Source organism: Ranitomeya variabilis, chromosome 1, assembly GCF_051348905.1.
Source record: "Ranitomeya variabilis isolate aRanVar5 chromosome 1, aRanVar5.hap1, whole genome shotgun sequence".
Classification (NCBI taxonomy): domain Eukaryota; kingdom Metazoa; phylum Chordata; class Amphibia; order Anura; family Dendrobatidae; genus Ranitomeya; species Ranitomeya variabilis.
Genome location: NC_135232.1, coordinates 638,686,418 through 638,710,446, shown reverse-complemented (window position 1 = coordinate 638,710,446; position 24,029 = coordinate 638,686,418). Strand labels below are relative to the sequence as shown.

General features: G+C 41.7%; 1 protein-coding gene across 1 annotated transcript; it reads left to right on the top strand.

The window, feature by feature from the left end:
* The first annotated feature begins 23,203 nt into the window (after positions 1-23,203).
* Positions 23,204-23,698, top strand: LOC143798198 (uncharacterized). Its single transcript, XM_077281104.1, has one exon. It carries the CDS (start codon positions 23,204-23,206, stop codon positions 23,696-23,698), a length of 495 nt encoding a protein of 164 aa, XP_077137219.1.
* Positions 23,699-24,029: the final 331 nt, after the last annotated feature.

Sequence of the window (24,029 nt, the reverse complement as noted above, 5' to 3'; positions counted from 1 at the left end):
ACAGGTGTACCTAATAAAGTGGCCAGTGAGTGTATATATATATATATATATATATATATATATATATATATATATATATATATATATATATATATAGTACTGTGCAAAAGTTTTAGGAAGGTGTGAAAAAATGATGCAAAGTAAGAATGGTTTCAAAAATAGAAGTAGTGCCAATAGTATGTTTTTATCATTTAACATAATGCAAAATGAATGAGCAAAAAAAAATCTAAATCAATTCAATATTTGATGTGACATGTTTTATAAATCAAGGTTTCTATCTGCCAACTTGACTCTGCTGTATTAGGGTATGTGCACACGTTGCAGATTTCCTGCAGTGTTTTTTTCCGTGCAGAAACGCTGCAGATCCGCAAGTGATTTACAGTACAATGTAAATCAATGGGGGAAAAAAATGCTGTGCTAATGGTGCGGAAAATTCCACACTGAAAACACAGCAGATTAAAAAAAGGACCATGGCAGTTCTTTTTGCGGATCTGCAGTGTTTCTGCACCCATTGACTTCCATTGATTCAGTAAAATCTGCAGCAAAACCGCAGGATCTGCGGTTTTTCTGCGGAGTTGCATGCGAGAAACGCTGCAGATCGGGAGGGGGAAGAGTGTGTGTTAGGAGACAATGTGTGTGCGGAGAAGATGTGCGGGGCTGTGTGCGGGTGTTTGTGTGTATCTACGGGGCTGTGTGTGTCTGTGTGCGGGGATCTGCGGTGCTGTGTGCGTCTGTGTGCAGTGGTCTGCGGGTGTCTGCGGGGCTGTGTGTGTCTGTGTGCGGGGGTCTGCGAGGCTGTGGGTGTGCGTGTGTGGTGCGGGGCTGTGAGTTTGTGCGGGGCTGTGTGTGTGCGGGTCTGTATGAAGGCAGGCATCATCCGATGGGACTTCTAGTCCCATTCGGCTATGCCTGCTACAGTGACAGCTAGCCGGATGATGGGACAGTAGTAGCCCCATCATCTGGCTACTGTGTTCAAGTGCAAAAAACAAAACAAAACACATACACACATATACAGTACAGACAGTACATACAACATACAGTACATACTCACCAATCACCTAGTCCCCGAAGCCATCGATCACCTGTAAAAAAAATTAAAATAATAAACCAAAAGTATACTCCCTGATCCACAGTAATCCATGCAATATCGAGTGTCCCACGACGATCAGCTGATGCGACTGCTCTCCAGGGGCTCCGGTGATACAATGACGGAAGGTATCCTTCCGCATTGTATCCCTCTGCCGCTCTGAGTACAGTATAGTTCATACTGTCACTTGCGGCACAGCTGCGTGGGAAAATTCTCATGCAGCAGTGCCGTAAAGTGAGAGCAATGAACTCATTGAACCCAGTGATAACACTGCAGGAGCCATTGTCTCCTGTCAGTGTGTCACTGAAGGCCTGCAACGTGTGCATATGGCCTAAAGGTGCTGTCCACACTCTCAGCTGTGCTATATTAAGGTGCCTGCTTGCACCTTGGCTCTCCTGTCTGTACCCAGGTGCTGCCCAAATACCTGGTTCTGCTACATTAAAGTCCCTGTCTGCTATCTCGGCGCAATAGTAGGAAGGAGATGTTCACACACTCGAATACAAAAAGGTGCCAGTCTGCCAACTCGGCTCTACAGTATTTATTTTATTATTTTGCTTACTTCATTTGCCACAGCACTTTACAGATATTGTCATTGCGTTCCCCATTGGGGTTCACAGTCTAAATACTCTAACGGTACATAGGAAGGAGTTGTCCACCCACTCGGCTTGTCTAAATAAGGGGCTATGCCCTACCATAGTTATGTATAGACATTCAACTTTGTTACACTAGGATGCATGTTGCTAACTTGGCTATGCTGTACCAAAGCACTATCTATATGCTCAGCTCTGCTGCATAAAACTGTACGTCTGCACAATTCTACTTTTCTAAACTGTTTTTTGCACACTCAACTCTACTGCACCAAGGCGCTTGACTTTGTAAATTGTCCAGCCACTCCAAAATGCTGTCCACTGTCGGCTCTGCTATTTCAATGTGTCTACCTGCTGTTCCTTGTGCCGTCCAACATATCGAGCTCTGCTAATCCAAGTACCATACAGTATATCCAGCACCACTAATTCAAGTGCTGTCCAGAATATCCAGCTATACTCATCCTTGCTGTTCGATGTAACAACCAGCTTTTCCAACTCAACAGCATCACCACCTCCGGTCTTCTCAATTCTCAACCTGACCTGCAGCTTAGCAAATCCACCTTACCAGGTGAGCCATTACCGTAAGCCATGTATCCTTCTACCATCCCTGATTGGGGAAGCACTCCTCCCACCAAGGGCCAGTACATGCTTCATAATATTCAAAGGGGGGGCACCAACATATTCTTTATCATAAGGGGTTCAAGCTTCTCAACCAAACTAAACTGACCCACTTACATCCATATCTAAGCCTCTTTGGAGTCCCCAAATGTCTATGAATTATAAGAACCCACTCAGATGCACAAAGTATGGAGAGGCTACGTCTGTTACATTTTAATATACCAGACATTACTGAAATACATTCTATATTAGGAACAGACAATGCAATATATGGAACAACTATTTAGAAAAATATCAAATATTTATACAGAAGATTATATTGAAATTTGAAATGGCAATTATATTTCTATTCAATCTGGTTGAAAGCAACCTGCAGAGAATACAAGATCTAACTAATCAGAAATGCTCCTTTCATTATTAATATTCTCAGACTCTAAGATCGACATGCAAATTCTTTCACAAATTTAATACTGCGTTTTTATTGCATATTATGAATCCTTATAGTTATAAAAACCTGTAGCGGAAATAATATTGAGTAAGTGATGATTATTAAATTGAAGTTCTACTTTAGATTTAAGTGAATCTAGAGTTATTTCTATAAAATATCATGAGAAGATGTGACGATGTACCTTGGTATTTTTCTTTTATGGTTTTTAGTCTTCTTATGCCTATCATAGATAAGACAGTGCATTGAATTCAACCTATAGTAAATCCTAAAGGGATATTCAGATATTGAGTTTCCAGGCCATGGCTCTGACAAATCAATATCAGCTTGGTGGTCCATATAAATCGGACCGAGATCAGAACGAAGGGCACGGACTGGCCGGCGACTATCACGACCCGAGCGTGACCATTGTATAGAAATACATGAAGCTGTCATGCTCAAGTCGGGGGAGCTGCCAACCAGTCTGTGCCCTTCGTTCCGATCTCGGTCCGATTTATACGGACGTCTGACTGCACCCTAAAAATTAGATTGAAAGGAAGAAAAAAGAAAGAAAGAATGAAAATAATTTAACATGGTTGGAGGTTTATGAAGTTAAACTTCATAAGCAAAGTGTTGTATTTGCCATGGGTGTATTTTGCTGCAGTGTCCAGATATGTGATGGCGGAGAAATTTTTCTTAAATGAAAATAATAATATCCCTCCCTTTTAATAAAATCCATCCCAATAGAGCTCAATATCCCCAATTTCTTGAAAGTATATAACTATTTATGGTGTAAGAAAATTTGTTTGTGCCCGGTTGTCTCCTGTAGTTTATACCTGATGTACAGATATGGCTGTCAGTAATCTTCTATATTGCGTACACTTGTATAAGTACATTTAACAAGAGAAAAGAATCCGACAATCTGCAGGGTTCCACAGTTTTCCACCGCTTCAGACTATAAGTGAAACTTTCTTGAATCTTTTCTTGTTGGGACTTGATGCAAGGCGTGGTCTGACGAGCAATAGAAGCTTTGGATGGAATTCCAGGAATGCTTCTCTGGGTTCTATGTGGGTTGCACGGTAAGGTCAGCAACAGAGTCACTCCTTTCTTTCTTCCTCCAGTCTTTTTGTGTCAAGTTCTTGAGAAATACTCAGTATGCTTCCGGATTTGTCCTTGCTTTATACATTTCATTGTGTTTTTCTTTTTTTTTTTTCTTTTTTTCATTCATCCAAAAAGTTAAGGAAGAAGGAAACACCATCCAAGAAAGTGTGAAGCTATTTACATAATCTCAGATTCATTTATTATTATTATACATTTTTATAGCGCCATTTATTCCATGGCGCTCTACATGTGAAAAGGGGGCAAATATAGACAAATACAATAAACATGAGCAATACAAGGCACTAACAGGTACAGAAGGAGGGAGGACCATGCTCACGAGGGCTCACAGTCTGCAGGGGATGGGTGAGGATACACTAGGAGAGGGTAGAGCTGGTCGTGCGGCGGTAAATCTTTTTAACATCACGCTACCCATTTCCATTCTGCAACTTATTCTAAAAGGATAAAGTTATGTAAAACAGGGCATTTTTTTTTTGGGGGGGGGTTGATTGTACAAATACTGAAAGCCCCCCAAAAAAGTCACAAAAAAGATATAATCTGTTATAGGGAAACCGGCACCATAAGCCATCTTGTCATAAAACAAACAAAAACAAAAAATACCAGGGATTCTTAGGTGCCAGAACAAACAAATATTGTGGAATTTGAGAAAAGAAAAAAACTGGCACTCACCATCCATTAAATGCTTCCGTTAGTCGTAAAGGTTAAAACGTGGCAGCAAGCTGAGAGTGTAATGCGGTAAGGATGACAGCCGTTTCGCTCTCCTCTGCACTTCAGCGGATCCTGTTGAACTGCAGAGGAGCGTGAAATGGCCGTCATTCTTACTAAGTTACACTCTCAGCTTGCTGCCACGTTTTAACCTTTACGACTAATGGAAGCTTGTAATGGACGGTGAGCGCCAGTTTTTTCTTTTCTCACATTGCACAAAAAGAGATACATCTGCATAAGAATGTTCACACAAGGGCATACCAAGTAAGAGCACCACTCTCCATGATTCTAACTCCAATGACTCTGAACAAAATCCATCTTATTACCGCAACACCAAAGACTTGAAACTGTCAAAAAACTGCGAAGGCGCAGCAGCAGAAAAAAACAGGACAGGCATGATGACTGGATGCAGAAAAATGACATAAACTCTGACCATACAAATAATGTGAACTTGGTGTCCCATGAATTTGTGTGGCGGTTCCTGTGGACAGAGGCCTGGAGACAGCAGAGGCCTATGGCCTACAAGTGAGTGTGATGCACCCCACACCCGAGAGCACACTAGGACTGGGCACCCCTTGTCTGTAAAGTGCCAGAGCACAACCGGACAGCAGCTCAGTCGCAACTAAAACTCTCGGACACTTTACATATGTGCCATACCCGATTTTATTGAGTACATTAACAGTAATAATTACAATCTTAAAGTTACGTCTACATCTCATGCTACTCAAATCTAGATTTGCAACTGACAAGTATATTATCTCTACCTACATTAAACCCATCATGGGCAATGCAATCCTACATGCTTGTAGCAGTCACCCCCAACATACAATCCAATCCATCCCAATAGGGGAATTTACTAGAATTAAGAGAAAGTGTAGCAATCTAAACAGCTTAGAAAGGGAAATCCGGGAATCATATTCCAGACTCATAAAAAGGGGATACTCTTCTTGGATTTTAAATAGAGCTTCTAATATTGTCCAAACTAAAAACAGACAATGCTTAATGAGAAAAAAAGAAGAAGAAACAAGAATTTTAATAAAGCAAGTGAGCCTGTTTTACCCATACAATACAGTCCCCAATACAATTGCGTCAACACCATTTTGTCCTCTACTTTGGAACAAGGCTGTTTCATTGCAGCAAAAAGAGCAAGCACCATTGAAAACATTGTCTCAGCCAGCTATTTTTCATCATAAAATGAAATTAAAACATGGTTGTTGTGTAAAGGGTTCTAAAAAAGTGGCAACAATCGTGGCAGAACATGCTCTCATGCATGTCACCAACACTTAATATAATCAAGACAACACATGTAAATATGACATTAAAAATGATATCAGCTACAACACCCAGGATGTCATTTATATTACCAATTGCTCCATGTCATAAAATATATGTAATTTTTATTTAATGCAGACTCCATTTTAGTCTAGCACCTTTGACATTAATGCATTGCAATAGATCTATCATTCCTTGCCTGTCAAACCTTATCTCCCCAAGATTCTTCATGGGATGATCCTATCCCATCTCTAGTATTAAAATCTTACTTTGCGTCAGGCTACCTCAATATAGTAAAGGGCAGAACAGGACAGAGGTCAGACACCTGCCCAGGTGTTTAATGCTCTGACTTTATCTACATTAAGGTCAGCCGACGCAAGGCTTTAGAGGATAGGACTGTCCCGATTGGGTACACCTTGTTGCGGTGAGATGCCTTTTTTGATCAAAATTGTGATAACTAAGTTCAGTTCCCTATGTTTTTTATATGTACTATTACTATTTATTTACTTACTTACTATAGGGTATTTGCTCATTTTGTTTAATTTCTTAGGTTTTGTCTGTGAAATGGCCATAGTGTGAACGTGCGCCTACACATTGCATGCATACCAACCCTGCACTCCAGCCCATTTCTTTGGTTTTTCTGTACAAATACTATGTCTAAATTATAAAATGCTTATCACATGTATTCACAGGGAGTTAGGGGTGGGACTCCCAGTAACAAGAACATGGCAGAGGTACAAGTGTGTCATACTATTATATCAGCGCTTAAAGAAAACATCTGGGATAGACATTTTCTATACAGATTCTTTTGCCTACGCAGTTAAATATGTTCCACTCCTCGATGAAATGTAAAAGGAAAGAAAACATCTCATGTGAGGTTTGGAAATTTAGTAGAGAAGAGGAACAAATATGAAAAACAGTAAAGTAAGAAGAGATAACAAAAATACAAATGGGTGAAGGGTGCGGAGGTTGGATCAAGAATAAATATTAGACAGATGTCCTGAAGATGGAAATCCATGAGAAAATGCAATGTGTACAAAGTAGGTTTCAGGGGTTTACCTTCATATTTAATGGTCATAGTATAAAGAGTGACATAATACACCTTATGTGGGCAAGGTCTGGAAGGAAGTTGGTATTTGAGCCTTATTGTTGCTGAATCAGTAGGTTATATAGGAAGGAAACCATGTGCCTATAGGAAAAGTCTCTTGAAGAGAGTAGGGGATGATGAGAGAAGCTCTGTCCATCACAAGAGTCAATGATCAGACGAGTGTTCTTCCACCATGATAAAATCAAAGCTTTCAGGAAAACTGCAACCTGCATAGAAGACTTGTCAGCAGTCTCATTATCATAACAGTGTGCAGTGTGTGAAAACTGCAAGATTTTTTCACAAATAGATAGTGATATAAAAAATAAACACATTATCACAAATTAAATATATACAGGGTGGTCCAAAAGTAGGTGGACAGTATGTGTAATAGGGTTATGAAGTCAGATTCCACCTTTCATTTTCCAAAGAGTCTGTGAAGAATGAAAAGTGGAATCTGATTGGTTGCTAAGGGCAACTGAGTCAGTTTCACTTTACACCATGTTTGATAGATCTCCACCTTCATAACCCTATTACACATACTGTCCACCTACTTTTGGACCACCCTGTATATATGTAACATAAAATAAGATTTAAACAATAGGTTATTGTCTTATGACACAATCCCTTTAAGGGGCATTTAATAGCAAAGCACGTGGGTCAGTTTGTATTTTCTCGCAAGGTTGTTTGCAGGGGACATATTTCAGAAGTGGGGGGGAAGCATGCTCACTCCATTATTACCCAGTATTAGCATAAAAGTGCAGGTCATCTCAGCATATGAGTAGTCTGGCCTGACTATAGAGCTCCGTGTACAGAAGGCTCACGCTCCTGAAACCTAGGATGCAAACTGTGTACATTTATTCTTGGTCGCGACTGACCCCAGATACTTTCAATTATTGCTGAATAGAGCTGTGTAATGAATACAGGGAGATAATTAAGCATGGCTGCCTGAGATAGGTGAAGAAACCAAGGTAAGAGATCCATTTTAGCCCCTTCACATAGCTGCCAATTTCCGTTTTTGCTTTCTCCTTCCCTTTTTCCGAAAGCCATAACTTTTTTTATTTTTCCAAACAATTTGTTTGTTTGTTTTTTTGTAGGACAAATTGTACTTTTAAATGACACCATACATCTTATCACTGCACTGCAAAAAAACAAAACAAAAAACAACAAGTGCGTTGAGATTGCTGAAAAAAGTGCATTTCCACAATTGTTTCTTTTGGGTTCTTTGTTTACTATGTGTCACGCTGCAGCAATGCAGGTATGTGCACGAGAGAGAGTGGGTGACAGAAAAAGAGGTCACACTTGCCGCACCGCAGCCCAGTGCACGCTGCACTGCGCAACCAGGTGGCGACAGAGAGTGATCAAAACGAGCCAAGTCAGTAACAGTCGGTAAGCGTATACACTGTGTTCCAAATTATTATGCAAATTGGATTTAAGTGTCTTAAAGATTTAATTGTTTTGTTTTTCAAATAAACTCGTGGATGGTATTGTGTCTCAGGGCTCAATGAATCACTGAAATCAATCTTAAACACATGTGATAATTAGTTTTCCAGGTGATTCTAATTAAAGGAAAACTACTCAAAAATGATGTTCCACATTATTATGCAGGTCACAGGTTTCAAGCAATATGGGAAATAAAAGGATCTCTCTGCTGCTGAAAAGCGTTAAATAGTGCAATGCCTTGGACAAGGTATGAAAAAATTTGATATTTCACGAAAACTTACGAGTGATCATCATACTCTGATGAGATTTGTGACTGAAACAGAGCACAGACAGAGTTCATGCAAATAAAAGCATAATAAGGAAGTTTTCTGGCAGACAAATTCATTGGATTAAGAGAGCAGCTGCCAAAATACCATTACAAAGCAGCAAACAGTTATTTGAAGCTGCTGGTGCGTCTGGAGTCCCTCGAACCTCAAGGTGTAGGATCCTTCAAAGGCTTGCTGTGGTGCATAAACCTACTATTCGGCCACTCCTAAACAGTGTTCACAAGCAGAAACGGTTGCAGTTGGCCCAGACATACATGAAGACTAATTTTCTTGTTTACTGATGAGTGTCGAGCAACTCTGGACGGTCCAGATGGATGGAGTAGTGGATGGTTGGTGGATGGCCACCATGTCCCAACAAGGCTGCGACGTCAGCAAGGAGGTGGAGGAGTCATGTTTTGGGCTGGAATCATGGGGAACCAGCTGGTAGGGCCCTTTAAGGTTCCTGAAGGTGTGAAAATGACCTCAGGAAAGTAAATAGAGTTTCTGACTGACAACTTTCTTCCATGGTCTAAAAAGCAGAAACGTGCCTTCAGGAACAAAATCATCTTCATGCATGACAATGCACCATCTCATGCTGCAAAGAATACCTCTGAGTCATTGGCTGCTATGGGCATAAAAGGAGATAAACTCATGGTGTGGCCACCATCTTCCCCTGACCTCAACCCTATAGAGAACCTTTGGAGTATCATCAAACAAAAGATCTATGAGGGTGGGAGGCAGTTCACATCAAAACAGCAGCTCTGGGAGGCTATTCTGACTTCATGCAAAGAAATACAAGCAGAAACTCTCCATAAACTCACAAGTTCAATGGATGCAAGAATTGTGAAGGTGATATCAATGAAGGGCTCCTATGTTAACATGTAAATTGGCCTGTTAGGATGTTTTGGAGTTAAATAGCTTTTTTGTTCAGTGAATGTGACCTACTAATGCTGCAAATTCCACAAATGAGCATTTTCAGTTCTTTAAAACATATCAAATGTTTAGAAATACTACTGTGCCTAATAATTTGGAACAGTGCATTTTGAGTTTTTATTCATTTTGGAGATTATACTGTTATCATTGGGAGGTTTCTTCAATAAAATTCGATGTATAATCTAACGGGTGATGACTTTTATTAGACTGTCATTTGCACTGACCATTTAGGAAAATCCGAGAAAAATGTCATTTGCATAATAATTTGGAACATAGTGTAGTTTAAAGGGGAAAACAGAACTCGTGGTCAAAAATACAAGCCGAGGGTCCGAACCAGCCAGGAGCAAAGGTACCAGAGACGTGAGACAGAGAACGGAGTCAGAGTAAGCCAAAAGGTCAAAAAAGCCAGATAGACGTGTGGTAACAAAGACGTAAAACAGGAGACGAAGTCAGAGTTTTAGCCAAGTAAAAAATGGAGGGGATACACACCAGAGTCAAACTAGGTCAGGTACAGGAGACACGTCAGGTACAGGTAACGGAGGTCAGAGGCAAAAGGAACACGGGTTTCACAGGTAGCAGTCCCAGCAAGCCCAAAACTATCACTGACACAAGCTGCCAGCAAGAGCACCAAGAAATAGCTACTCCCAAATCAAAGAGAGGCAGAAATAGTTAACCCCACCATGACCAGGCCGGAGCAGGACAAACATAGCAAACTCCGACCCGGATCATGACACTATGTACACTATACAAGAAAACTGAATTGGCAATATGATTATCCAGGTCAGTACGAGCATGGAGATACCAACCATGTAGGATGTGTTTTTTTATTTAAGTGGTGAAAAAAAATCAGAAATTTGTAATCAACAAAGACAAACAAAACAAAACATTTTGCTTGTATCACCATTTTATGAGATCCGTAACATTTCCAATTTTCAGAATATAGGGATAGATATTTTTTAAATAATTAGAAAACCATGTATCATTTGCTTTACACTTCACAAATACTTACTACTGTGTTTATTAAATCCCAACAAAATATATTTACGTTTGTGGGTGTAACGTGAAAAATGTGGAAAAGTTCACAGGGTATGAATACTTTTTCGATGCACTGTATGCAGCAAGAGACCAATGTTCCAGGGACACTGTGACAGAGAGGGGCCAAAAAATTGCAGTGTCTGGTTACACGAACTCTTGCACTGATTAGAACTGCTTCACCAACCTATTAAACGGTGCAGGCTTTACTTGCTTTGTCATGACAAGGGTTAATCAGTTCTGTTTATCTCTTGGAGCTCTCCATCCTGAATTTTCTCAGCTGTTCTGTGTTGGCCACTCTCCTCTGGCATGCATGCTCCTCACTGGCACTTGGGAGTTGCCAGTGATAGTTCTAGAGACCTGGTTAGCGTCCAAAGACCCAACACCTTCATGACATGCACAGTGCAAGAAAATATGGGTTGATGAGCATTTACATCTGTGACATCCTCAGGACAGCAAATCCTTATGGTTAGTTTGTAAATTTGGGATTATTTAATGTACCAAGTCATCAATATATATACTTAGTTCTTCCTGAAATGGATGGACAGCAAAAATTTATAAACCCTAAACCAATCCACTTACCAGGAAGAGAGAATTATGTACAGTAACAAGTCAAAGTTTATCAATCTCTTTATATTTATTAAATATCTCGGAGGGCAGACGGTGAAACAATTTGCTTCTTTTGAGCTGTTTAACGCTACAAGATATTTCGTGGGGAGTTAGTCCACTCTTCTAGTTCTAGCCATAGGGATTATCATGGGATTATATAATAGTCATAGGGATTATATCATAGAATATAATGGGGTTATTTTAGATTCTGAAAAAAAATCAACTTTTCTTCCCTAGCAACAATGCTAATTTACTGCATTGGTTTTACCTTTGTCATGAGTCCTACTCTCAGTGTGGTGAGTGGTAGCTCAGCTGCCCAATCTGAGGCTTGGGCGTGTGTGGAGACACGTGTGTTGGCGTGCGCCCCGGTCCGCTAACCACAACCTCATGGACCAGGGATCGTCCCGCCGAATGCCCGTTCTCCTTTTAACGTGGGTATCATGCTACTCAGACAGCACAGGGTGAGGGTAAAACTGTGGTAATGCTTTATTGAACCACAAAACAGGCAGATAACACATAGAACAGTCCCAGCAAAATACCCCAAGATGGTGCACATTACTTTTGCTGATTCACCGTGATAATGGCAGCTGTTACTTCAGAGCTCCCAGGGTCAACTACCTCATCTGTGGTACGCACACAGAGAGAAGGTAACGACAAGCGTAGGAAGATGACAGTCCATTCAGGTACAAGGCCAGTTGACTGGAGGGTCGCAACCTGGTTTCATCTTCAAGGGTTGACTACCTTACCTGTTGCCTATACACAGAGAAGAGGTAGCAACAAGCTTAGGAAGATGACAGTCCATTCAGGTACAAGGCCAGTTGACCCGAGGGTCACAACCTGACTTCTCCGTACATCTCCATGGAGCCAGGCGACCAGCGTGTCTCAATCCTGGCTTTCTCCAAACATATCCATGGTTCAGCGATGGTCAATGGAGTAGATCTGTATTCTTCCAACTGGGGCCGAGGTCCCCTAAGTTGTTTCCTGTAGAATGATAGATCTGTGTCCCTCGTGATGGAGCCATGATGTATTGGCAGCAGTGCTGTAGGGTCTCCTGGATGTTTGGATGTCTTGGATGAATCTCTGGCTGTCTCTCTGTCTCTCTCCTAGAGGCATATCACCTCTTTTTATATTTAACAAGTGTCCTTCATTCCAGCATCACAGATAAGGGGAAGAATGGTGGCAACTTAGGGTACTGTCACACTCTGCAACTTTCCAACGATCACAACCAGCGATACGACCTGGCCGTGATCGTTGGAAAGTCGTTGTGTGGTCGCTGGAGAGCTGTCACACAGACCGCTCTCCAGCGACCAACGATGCCGAAGGCCCCGGGTAACCAGGGTAAACATCGGGTTACTAAGCGTAGGGCCGCGCTTAGTAACCCGATGTTTACCCTGGTTACCATCGTAAAAGTAAAAAAAAAAAAACACTACATACTCACATTCCGGTGTCCGCCAGGTCCCTTGCAGTCTGCTTCCCGCTCTGACTGAGTGCCGCCTTAAAGTGAAAGCAGATCACAGCGGTTACGTCACCGCTGTGCTCTGCTCTTACTTTCCGGCCGGCAGTCAGTCATAGCGGGAAGCAGACTGCAAGGGACCTGACGGACACCGGAAAGGGAGTATGTACGTTTTTTTTTTTTTTTACTTTTACGATGGTAATCAGGGTAAACATCGGGTTACTAAGCGCGGCCCTGCGCTTAGTAACCCGATGTTTACCCTGGTTACAAGCGAACGCATCGTTGGATCGGTGTCACACACACCGATCTAGCGATGACAGCGGGAGATCCAGCGACGAAAGAAAGTTCCAAACGATCTGCTACGACGTACGATTCTCAGCAGGGTCCCTGATCGCTGCTGCGTGTCAGACACAGCGATATCGTATGGATATTGCTGGAACGTCACGGATCGTACCGTCGTAGCGACAAAAGTGCCACTGTGAGACAGTACCCTAAGTTGCATTGTTTGATTATGTAATCTATTTGCATAGATTTTCCTCCTCTGTTTGGGAATGCCAACAAACTGTCTAGCACGGACAATCCAAGATCAGAAAACATTATTATTCAGTGGCCATGCATGACTGTTTTGCAAAGATAACAGAAAATAAACTGTAGGAGATATTAGTGGTAAATATTCATCCTACAAGAAGAGTCAATACTCCAGACAACAGTTTATGATTCTCGGCCTACAACCATTTACGTCTGGTTAATTAACCAATTAACCCCCAAGGGTGGTTTCCATGTTAATGACTGAGACAATTTTTACAATTTTGACAACTGTCCCTTTATGAGGTAATAACCTGGAATGCTTGCATGGATCCCGGTGATTCTGACATTGTTTTCTCGTGACATATTGTACTTCATGATAGTGGTAAAATTTCTTTGATAAGACTTGCATTTATTTGTGAAAAAAACAGAGATATGTCACACAAAATACTTAATAAGTAACATTTCCCACATGTCTACTTTATATCAGCACAATTTTGGAACCAACATTTTTTTTCTTTAGGAAGTTAAAAGAGTTAAAAGTTGACCAGTGATTTCTCATTTTTACAGCACCATTTTTTTAGGGACCACATTACATTTGAAATCACTTTGAGGGGTCTACATGATAGAAAATACAGAAAAGTGACACCATTCTAAAAACTGCACCCCTTAAGGTGTTCAAAACCACATTCAAGAAGTTTATTAACCTTTCAGGTGCATCACAGAAATGAACATTTAACTTTTTTCCCAAAAAATTTACTTCAGATTCAATTTGTTTTATTTTACCAAGGGTAACAGAAGAAATTGGACAGCAAAAGTTGTTGTACAATTTGTCCTGAGTACGCCGATACCCCATATGTGGGGGTAAACCACTGTTTGGGCGCATGGCAGAGCTCGGAAGGGAAGGAGTGCCGTTTTGGAATGCAGACTTAGATGGAATGGTCTGCGGGCGTCACGTTGCGTTTGCAGAGCCCCTGATGTACCTAAACAGTAGAAACCCCCCACAATTGACCCCATTTTGGAAACTAGACCCCCCAGGGAACTTATCTAGATGTGTTATGAGAACTTTGAACCTCTAAGTGTTTCACTAAAGTTTATAACGCAAAGCCATGAAAATAAAAAATAATTTTTTTCCCACAAAAATTATTTTTTAGCCCCCAAATTTTAATTTTTCCAAGGGTAACAGGAGAAATTGGACAGCAAAAGTTGTTATCCAATTTGTTCTGAGTATGCTGATACCCCAATATGTGGGGGTAAACCACTGTTTGGGCACACGGCAGAACTCAGAAGGGAAGGTGCACCGTTTTACTTTTTCAACGCAGAATTGGTTGGAATTGAGATCGGACGCCATGTTGCGTTTGGAGAGCCCCAGATGTGCCTAAACAGTGGAATCCCAATTCTAACTCCAACTCTAACACACCCCTAACCTTAATCCCAACCCTAACCACACCCCTAACCCCAACACACCCCTAACCCTAATCCCAAACCTAACCATAACCCTAACCACACCCCTAACCCTAATCTCAACCCTAATCCCAACCGTAAACGGAATCCAAACCCTAAACCCATCTCTAGACCCACCTCTAACACTAACTTTAGCCCCAACCCTAATGGGAAAATGGAAATAAATACATTTTTTTATTTTATTATTTTTCCCTAACTAAGGCGGTGATAAAGGGGGTTTGATTTACTATTTATAGCGGGTTTTTGTTTGGCAGCTGTCACACACTAAAAGATGCTTTTTATTGCAAAAAATAGTTTTTGCATCACCACATTTTGAGAGCTATAATTTTTCCATATTTTGGCCCACAGACTCATGTGAGGTCTTGTTTTTTTGTGGAACGAGTTGACCTTTTTATTGGTACCATTTTCAAGCACATGACAATTTTTGATCGCTTTTTATTACGATTTTTGGGAGGCAGAATGAACAAAAACCAGCAATTAATTAATTTTTTTTGGGTGGGGCGTTTATACCATTCCGCATGTGGTAAAATTAATAAAGCAGTTTTATTCTTTGGGTTAGTACGATTAAAGCGATACCTTATTTATATCTTTTTTATGTTTTGGCGCTTTTATACTATAAAAAATATTTTATATGAAAAATAATTATTTTTGCATCCTTTATTCTGAGTGCTATAACTTTTTTATTTTTTTGCTGATGATGCTGTATGGTGGCTCATTTTTTGCCAGGACAAGATGACGTTTTCAGCGGCACCATGTTTATTTATATCCGTCTTTTTGATCGTGTGTTATTCCACTTTTTGTTCAGTGGTATGATGACAAAGCATTGTTTTTTGCCTCGTTTTTGTTTTTGGTTTTTTTTACGGTGTTCACTGAAGGGGTTAACTAGTGGGACAGCTTTATAGGTCGGGCCGTTACAGACGGAGCAATACTAAATATGTGTTCTTTTATTGTTTTTTTTTGTTTACATAAAGAAATGTATTCATTGGAACAATATTTATTTTTATTTTTTTCTTTATTTAGGAATTAAAAAAAAAATATTTTTACACATGTTAATTTTTTTTTAACTTTTTTACATTGTCCCAGGGTGGGACATCACTGTATAAAGTCAGATCGCTGATCTGACACTTTGCAGAGCACTGTGTCAGATCAGCGGTCTGACAGGCAGTGTAGGAGGCTTCTCAGCGCCTGCTCTGAGCAGGTACTGACAAGCCACCTCCCTGCAGGACCCGGAAGGACCCCATGGCCATCTTGGATCTGGGGGCCTGCAGGGAGGATCACACAGATATACACAGAGCACCTGTGTATAATGTCACTGGTGATAACTGTATTACCTGTACAGTGGCACTATATACAGAGCTCCTGTGTATAATGTCACTGGTGATCCCTGTATTACCTGCACACTGACACTATATACAGAGCTGCTGTGTATAATGTCACCTGTGATCACTGTATTACCTGTACACTGACACTATATACAGAGGTACTGTGTATAATGTCACTGGTGGTAATAACAGTGTTGTTAGTATTGTGGTTTGTATTCATGATCAATATTGTAGTATTTGGTCACTATGTGGTGGTAATTTGTGATCTGGTCATGGTGTTGCAGTATTTCTCCTTGTATGTGGTATTATTTGGTCCCTATATGCTGGTAATATGTCATATTATTCGGTCACTATGTGGTGGTAATATGTGGTCTTGTCATGTCCCTTGTATGCAGTATTATTCGGTCACTATGTGGTCTGGTCATGTTGTGGTGGTATTTCTTCCCTGTATGTGGTAGTATTGGTCTTGGTATAAGAGATTGTGTTGTGTATGGTGGTCATTTGTTCTCTGTGATATTAACTAGGAGAAGATTCTTTATTTCCATTAGAGATTAATTACTTGTAACACAGCGGCGGAGATGCACTTACAGCGGTTTTCCTGTGGAAAAAAGTAATCACCTATCCACAGGATAAGTGATAACGTATTGATTGGTGGGGGTCTGACTACTTGGACCCATTCAGCAAAATGTGGAACATTTTATCCCTATTAGAATGGAGTGGCATGTCCAACTTGACCACTCCATTCATTCCCTCAGTGGATGCTCTTGTTTTTGTCTAGAAGCCCCAAAGAGAATGAATGGAGCTGCGGTCAAATATCTCACCTGCTGCTCCATTTTAAAATGGGGATAAGTGTCCTATCAACGATAAAACTTCCTCATTCTTCCGATCGGTATAGTTTCTAATGGTCGGACCTAAGCGATCACCTATCCTGTGGAGCCCATGGATCGGTGATAAATTGTTTTAACCAAAGATCTCCATTAAAGTAAACTACTGTAATTATACATCCCAGTTATGGGGGTGCACAGTAGATATGCAGGAGCCGCCTGTGTTTTACAGTCAATGCTCCACTATAATGGTGATAACGACTGACAGATATTTGCATATAGCTGTAGGGTGGGCCCCTAGAGTCCATTCCCCTGGTGGGCCCCAGACACCCCAGTGCGACCCTGAACGAAACAGATACATCTTATCTGGAGTAAGAACAGATGCAACTTGATTTCGTTTTCTGTCCCACTTTATTACTCATGGGTAACTTGATAGTGTGGTGTTAAGATGAAATGGAAAATGCATTCATACTACAAGTCAACATTATTAAGATACAATGTAGAGGAGATACAAAGACTTAGCATCAATAGAATTGATAGCATCTATTATAATTCCTTCATGGACGAGACTACAAAACTGGCACAGAATACGTATCTCAAATCCAAATTAATAAATCTGGCTCTGCTTCCAAACCTCCAGTTTCTGGCTAGACAGATAAGAGGTTTGTGATTGCAATCTGGCTATTTGGCAAAGCAAACAAGCTATAGACACAACACAATGAAACCAAAGATGAGGAAGGATGGATTGTAAATTGTTCATGAGTAAATGGCTTCTCTAAATACAAACCATAAGAATGCTGGAAATATACAGCTAATATTTACAAGATTGTATTTGTTACACTCTTACAACCTTGTTAAATATTCAACCATAACATCCTTTTTTTCAGTTTTACACAACCAGCTAATAGTAGCAGATTCTACAATCCTGCAACAATTACACGGGAGAATAAGTGCCAATGAACATGTCTAAGAAAACTTGTTTCCTGTGTGAGGCAGAGAGGGAGATCATATATGAGGGTCGATATGTGTTGCCCAGGATGTGGACGGATTCATATTAGCCCCTGAGTGACCGAGCCAATTTTGGACCTTAATGACCAAGCCAATTTTTACAATTCTGCCCACTGTCACCTTATGAAGCTATAGCTTTGGAATGCTTCAACGGATTCCACTTATTCTGAGACTGGTTTTTCGTGACATATTGTACTTCATGATAGTGGAAAAATGTCTTCGATATGACTTGCGTTTATTTCTGGAAAAAAAATGTAAGTTTGGCAAAAATTTTGAAAATTTAGCAATTTTCAAACTTTGAATTTTTGTGCCCTTAAATCATTGAGTCATGTCACACAAAATAGTTAATAAATAAACATTTCCCACTTGTCAACTTTACATCAGCATAATTTTGGAAACATAATTTGTTTTGTTAGGAAGTTATAAGCGTCAAAAATTGACCAGCAATTTCTCATTTTTCCAACCAAATTTACAAAACCATTTTTTTTAGGTACCACCTCAGATTTGAAGTGAGTTTGGTGGGTCAATATGATAGAAAATACCCAAAAGTGACACCATTCTTAAAACTGCACCCCTCAAGGTGCTCAAAACCACATTCGAGAAGTTTATTAACCCTTCAGGTGCTTCACTAGAATTAAAGCAATGTGGAAGGAAAAAATTAACATTTACTTTTTTCGCAAAAAAATTACTTTGGACCCAACTTCTTTATTTTCACAAGGGTAATGGGAGAAAATGTACAACAAAATTTGTTGTGCAATTTCTCCCGAGTACACCGATACCCCGTATGTGGGGGAAAGCCACTGTTTGGGATCAAGGAAGGGCTCAGAATGGATGGAGCAATATTTGACTTTTTGAATGCAAAATTGGCTGGAATCAATGGCGGGCGCCACGTTGCGCTTGTAGGTCCCCTGATGTATCTAAACAGTGGAAACTCACCAATTCTACCTCCAATCCTAACACAGCCCTACCCCAAACCTAATCTCAACTCTAACACTCCAACTCCAACCCAGTTGACCCTGTCAGATTTTTAGGAAAACCCATCAAAGGCTTTTATTTTAGGAGGGATTTGCAGTTTGGCAGTGGGGCAAATCCCTCTCTCTACTCCAGGTTTTGGAAGTGGCTCTAAAACCACGATTCCATTTAAGTGTCTCAGTTTGGCCTTGCGTGTGTCAGTTTGGAGTTTGCAAGCTGCAAAGGAGGAGGCTGTGTGCAACCCGCCCTGTGTGAAGCTAACACAGAGCCAGGGACTTCAAGGAGGCTGATGAACCCAAGAGACATGGCGGTGCCATTGCCAACAGCAACGGGTTTTGAACACTGACTCTATTTGTGGAAACCCGGCTGCGATCTGATGGATATTATTCCTGTTTTTGAGTCTGAGAATAAAGACACCTTTTATGTTGAGCTTTCTGTGGTCCCTGTCTATCTGTCGCACCGCACTGAACTACAACTGATAAACTGGCAAGTAGTCGATAGGTGGACATTAGTGATGAGTGATCCTGCTCGGGTGCTAACAGAGTGACTTCGGTGTGCTCGAATAAGACGTTTGAATCCCCCTGGCTTCATGACTCACGGCTGTTCGACAGCAGCAACAGATGCAGGGGTTGCCTGCATCCATTGCAGTTAAAAGACCACTGATCAACTACATGCACGCAAATTGGAATCCATTAATGGTTTCTTTAGTCAGTATGACCACAATTCTTAGAGCACAAAATCATCATTAAAACAATAATTCTGTGCACATTAAATATGTTATCCGCACTACAAATCCTGTTTTTAAGGCCTCTTTCACACTTCCGTTTTTTACAATCAGTCACAATCGGTCAAAATGTTGAAAAGACGGATCCTGTGCAGATTGGAAAAACGGATGCACTGGATCAGTTTTTTTGACGGATCCGTAGCGTTTTCCAAGCGATCTGTAGCATTGTTTGGAAAACTGATTGACAGGTTGGTTACACTTGTCAAACATAGTGTTTGACAAGTGTGACCAACTTTTTACTATTGATGCTGCCTATGCCATGTGCACACGTTCAGTATTTTTCGCATTTTTTTCGCGTTTTTTCGCTATAAAAACGCGAAAAAAACGCTAACATATGCCTCCTATTATTTACAGTGTATTCCGCATTTTTTTGTGCAAATGTTGCATTTTTTTCCGCGAAAAAATCGCATCGCGGAAAAAAAAGCAACATGTTCATTAAAAATGCAGAATTGCGGGGATTCCGCACACCTAGGAGTGCATTGATCTGCTTACTTCCCGCACGGGGCTGTGCACACCATGCGGGAAGTTAGCAGATCATGTGCGGTTGGTACCCAGGGTGGAGGAGAGGAGACTCTCCTCCACGGACTGGGCACCATATAATTGGTAAAAAAAAAAGAATTAAAATAAAAAATAGTCATATACTCACCTTCGATGGCCCCCGGAGTGTTCCCGCCTCTCACCGCTGCATGCTGCCGCTTCGGTTCCTAAAGATGGTGTGGTTCAGGACCTGCGATGACGTCGCTGTCTTGTAATTGGTCGCGAGACCGGTCATGTGACTGCTCACGTGACCGCGACGTCATCGAAGGTCCTGAACCACACCATCTATAGGAACATACGCCACTGAGGATATCGGCTGTCTGCAGAGGGTGAGTATAACCATTTTTTTGTTTTTTTTATTATTTTTAAACATTCTATCTTTTACTATAGATGCTGCATAAGCAGCATCTATAGTAAAAAGTTGGTCACACTTGTCAAACACTATGTTTGACAAGTGTGACCAACCTGTCAGTCAGTTTTCCAAGCGATGCTACAGATCGCTTGACAAACTTTAGCATTCTGCAAGCTAATTACGCTTGCAAAATGCTAAAAAAAATGGGGAAAAAACGCAAAAAAAAAAAAATGCGGATTTCTTGCAGAAAATTTCCGGTTTTCTTCAGGAAATTTCTGCAAGAAATCCTGACGTGTGCACATACCCTTAGAGGGTGAGGCTTTGGAGTGGATTAATCCTCTCTGGGAGAGGGATGTGTTATGATCCTTAGTGGCTGAGGATCACGAATAGACCAGCAAGTGAAAAAACTAAGGACAAGCTCTAGGGAGGTGGTAACTGGACTGATCGCAAATCTGAACCTATCCAACACAACTAGAGGTAGCCGGTGAACGTGCCTAAAAAATTCCTAGACGTTTCGAGCCAGCCTGAGGAACTAGCTACTCCTAAAGAGAAAGAAAGACCTCGCTTGCCTCCAGAGAAATAATCCCCAAAGATATAGAAGCCCCCAACAAATATTAACGGTGAAGTAAGAAGAAGGCACATACGTAGGGATGAAATTAGATTCAGCAAAAGAGGCCCACTAGTACTAGAAAGCAGAAAATAGAGCAGGGGTCTATGCGATCAATAAAAAACCCTTACAAAATATCCATCCTGAGATTTCAAGAACCCATGCACCAACTAATGGTGTGTGGGGAGAAACTCAGTCCACTAGAGCAGCCAGCAAGAGAGGGAATCACATTTTAGCAAGCTGGACAAGAAAACATGATAAACACTGCTGATCAAAAAAAGAGCAAACAAAACTTAGCTTGTCCTGGATGGACTGGGAGCAAGGTAGTCAGAAGGAATCTGAGTAGAACTGATTACATCGACAGCCGGCAACAAGTGGAAGTAAAACAGAGCTATATAGGAACCTCCCAGAGGATAACGAACCAGATGATAGCCAGAGACCAGCAGGATAACAAACAAAGCCACCAGGGGAGCCCAAAGCAAAAGTCACACCATACCACCAGTGACCACAAGAGGGAGCCTGAAAACAGAGTTCACAACAGGGATGATCCCCTTGTTTCTCAACTCTCCACCTTCTTTGATACTTTTTGCAAAGTGTTTGATGAATCGGGCATTTGGCCTCTACCACAGAGTCTCTGTTCAACCTTTAACAAGGTACGCTTTTGGTGGGCCAATACGCAATTCGGTTTCGCACCCTTTCATCCGAATTAGGATGGAATAATGAGGCTTTGGTGGGAGCCTTCTGGTGGGGGCTTTCTCCTCGAATTAAGGACGAGTTGGCGGGTCGTGATACTCCGATTTCCTTGGAGGATCTCATCTCGTTGGCAACCCCCATTGACTTACATTTTCAAGAACGTTCTCAAGAATCCGCTAGAGGGAGGAGATTTCCTCGACTTCCTCCTGTTTTTCTAGCTCTTCCAGTCCTCAGTCTGAGCCTTCTGCTAATTCTGCCCCAGAACCCATGCAGGTGGATCGTCTTAAGCCTGTGGAGCAACGTTGGAAAGAGAGACTAACTCAAGGTCTCTGTTTCTATTGTGGTAGTGCGTCTCATCTCTTGCGTTCCTGTCCTTTGAGGCCGGGAAACGCCTCCACCTAGGACAGGTAAGAGAGGTCTCCCTAGGTACCCCAGAACCCTCTCTACCCCTCTGACTCTGCTTATATAGATTCCGGGGCAGCTGGGAACTATATTCAACTCGAGGCATTTAGGAGATTGCGGATTCCGGTCAGATCCCTGGAGACTCGACAGATTGCGTCAGTCGATGGCCAACCTCTGCGGGAGTCCATTGTGTTGGTAACCAAAGAATTGGAACTCCAAATTGGAATCCTGCATTGTGAGAAGATCGTCTTCTATGTGCTGCCTTTTTTATCCCACACGATTGTTCTTGGACTTCCTTGGTTGAGGACTCACGAGCCTTGCATTGACTGGCGGTCTGGCGAAATCCTGCATTGGGGACTCTTCTGCCAGAGTAACTGCGAAAGAAACCTTCTAGTCCAATTTCGGTGTCTTCAAATTTACCGTCTTCATATTTGTCTTTCCTGGATGTCTTCAAAAAGAATGAGGCAGAGACTTTACCTCCTCATCGACCCTACGACTGCCCAACTGATCTTATTCCGGGCTCTACTCCTCCCCGAGGTCGAATCTACCCGTTGTCTCCTACCGAGACTCAAGCCATGACTGAATACGTCCGGGAGAATTTATCCAAAGGTTTTATTCGCAAATCCTCCTCCCCTGCAGGTGCGGGTTTCTTCTTCGTTAAGAAGAAGGACGGGTCCCTTCGTCCTTGTATTGACTTCCGTGGTCTCAACAATCTCACGATCAAGAACAAGTACCCGCTACCGCTCATTCCTGAGTTGTTTGATTGCCTGAGGGGAGCCCGAATTTTCACAAAATTGGATCTTTGCGCAGCTTACAATCTAATCCGTATTCGTTCAGGAGACGAATGGAATCGCTTTTAACACTCGAGATGGCCAATATGAGTATTTAGTCATGCCTTTCGCCTTGTGTAATGCTCCAGCGGTGTTCCAGGAGTTTGTGAATGATGTTTTCCGTGATCTACTCCTGTGTGGTGGTTTATTTAGATGACATTTTTGTGTTCTCCTCAGATCTTGCTTCCCACAGAAGGGATGTCCGCTAAGTGATGTCTCGTCTTAGAGAGAACAGTCTTTATGCCAAACTCGAGAAGTGCGTTTTTGAGCAGTCTTTGCTACCATTTCTTGGCTATATCATTTCTGACTCTGGCTTGCAAACGGACCCGGAAAAAGTGTCTGCTGTGCTTAACTGGTCACGTCCTCAGGGATCAAAAGCTATCCAACGCTTCCTCGGGTTCGCAAATTACTACCGGCAGTTTATCCCACATTTCTCCACTCTGGTCACCTCAATTTCTGCCTTGACTCGCAAGGGGTCCAACCCCCACATCTGGTCTTCTGAAGAAGATGATGCTTTTCGCTCTCTGAAACAAGCCTTTGCATCGGCTCCTGTACTCCGTCGGCCTGAGGTCAACAAGCCCTTCATTCTTGAGGTAGAATGGTGCTGGTGCAGTACTTTCCCAAAGATCCTCTTCCAGACATCTGGCTACTTGTGGTTTCTTTTCCAAAATCTTCTCCGCCTCAGAGAGGAACTACGTCATCGGTGACAAGGAACTATTGGCCATAAAATTGGCGCTGGAGGAGTGGCGTTATCTGTTGGAGGGAGCTGTTCACCCTTTCAAGATCTTCACAGATCATAAGAATTTGGAATATATCCGCTCGGCGCAAAGATTGAATCCTCGACAAGCCAGATGGTCGTTGTTTTTTAACCGTTTTGACTTCTAATTACATTTTTGTCCTGGAAACAAGAACTTCAAAGCCGATGCTTTGTCCAGGTCATTTCTCGCATCCGATGTTGAGGAGGAGCCGGCACACCGTGGATCCCAGCAAAATTATTCTTGTGGCTCCGGTCAGCATGTCTTCTTTACCACCAGGTAA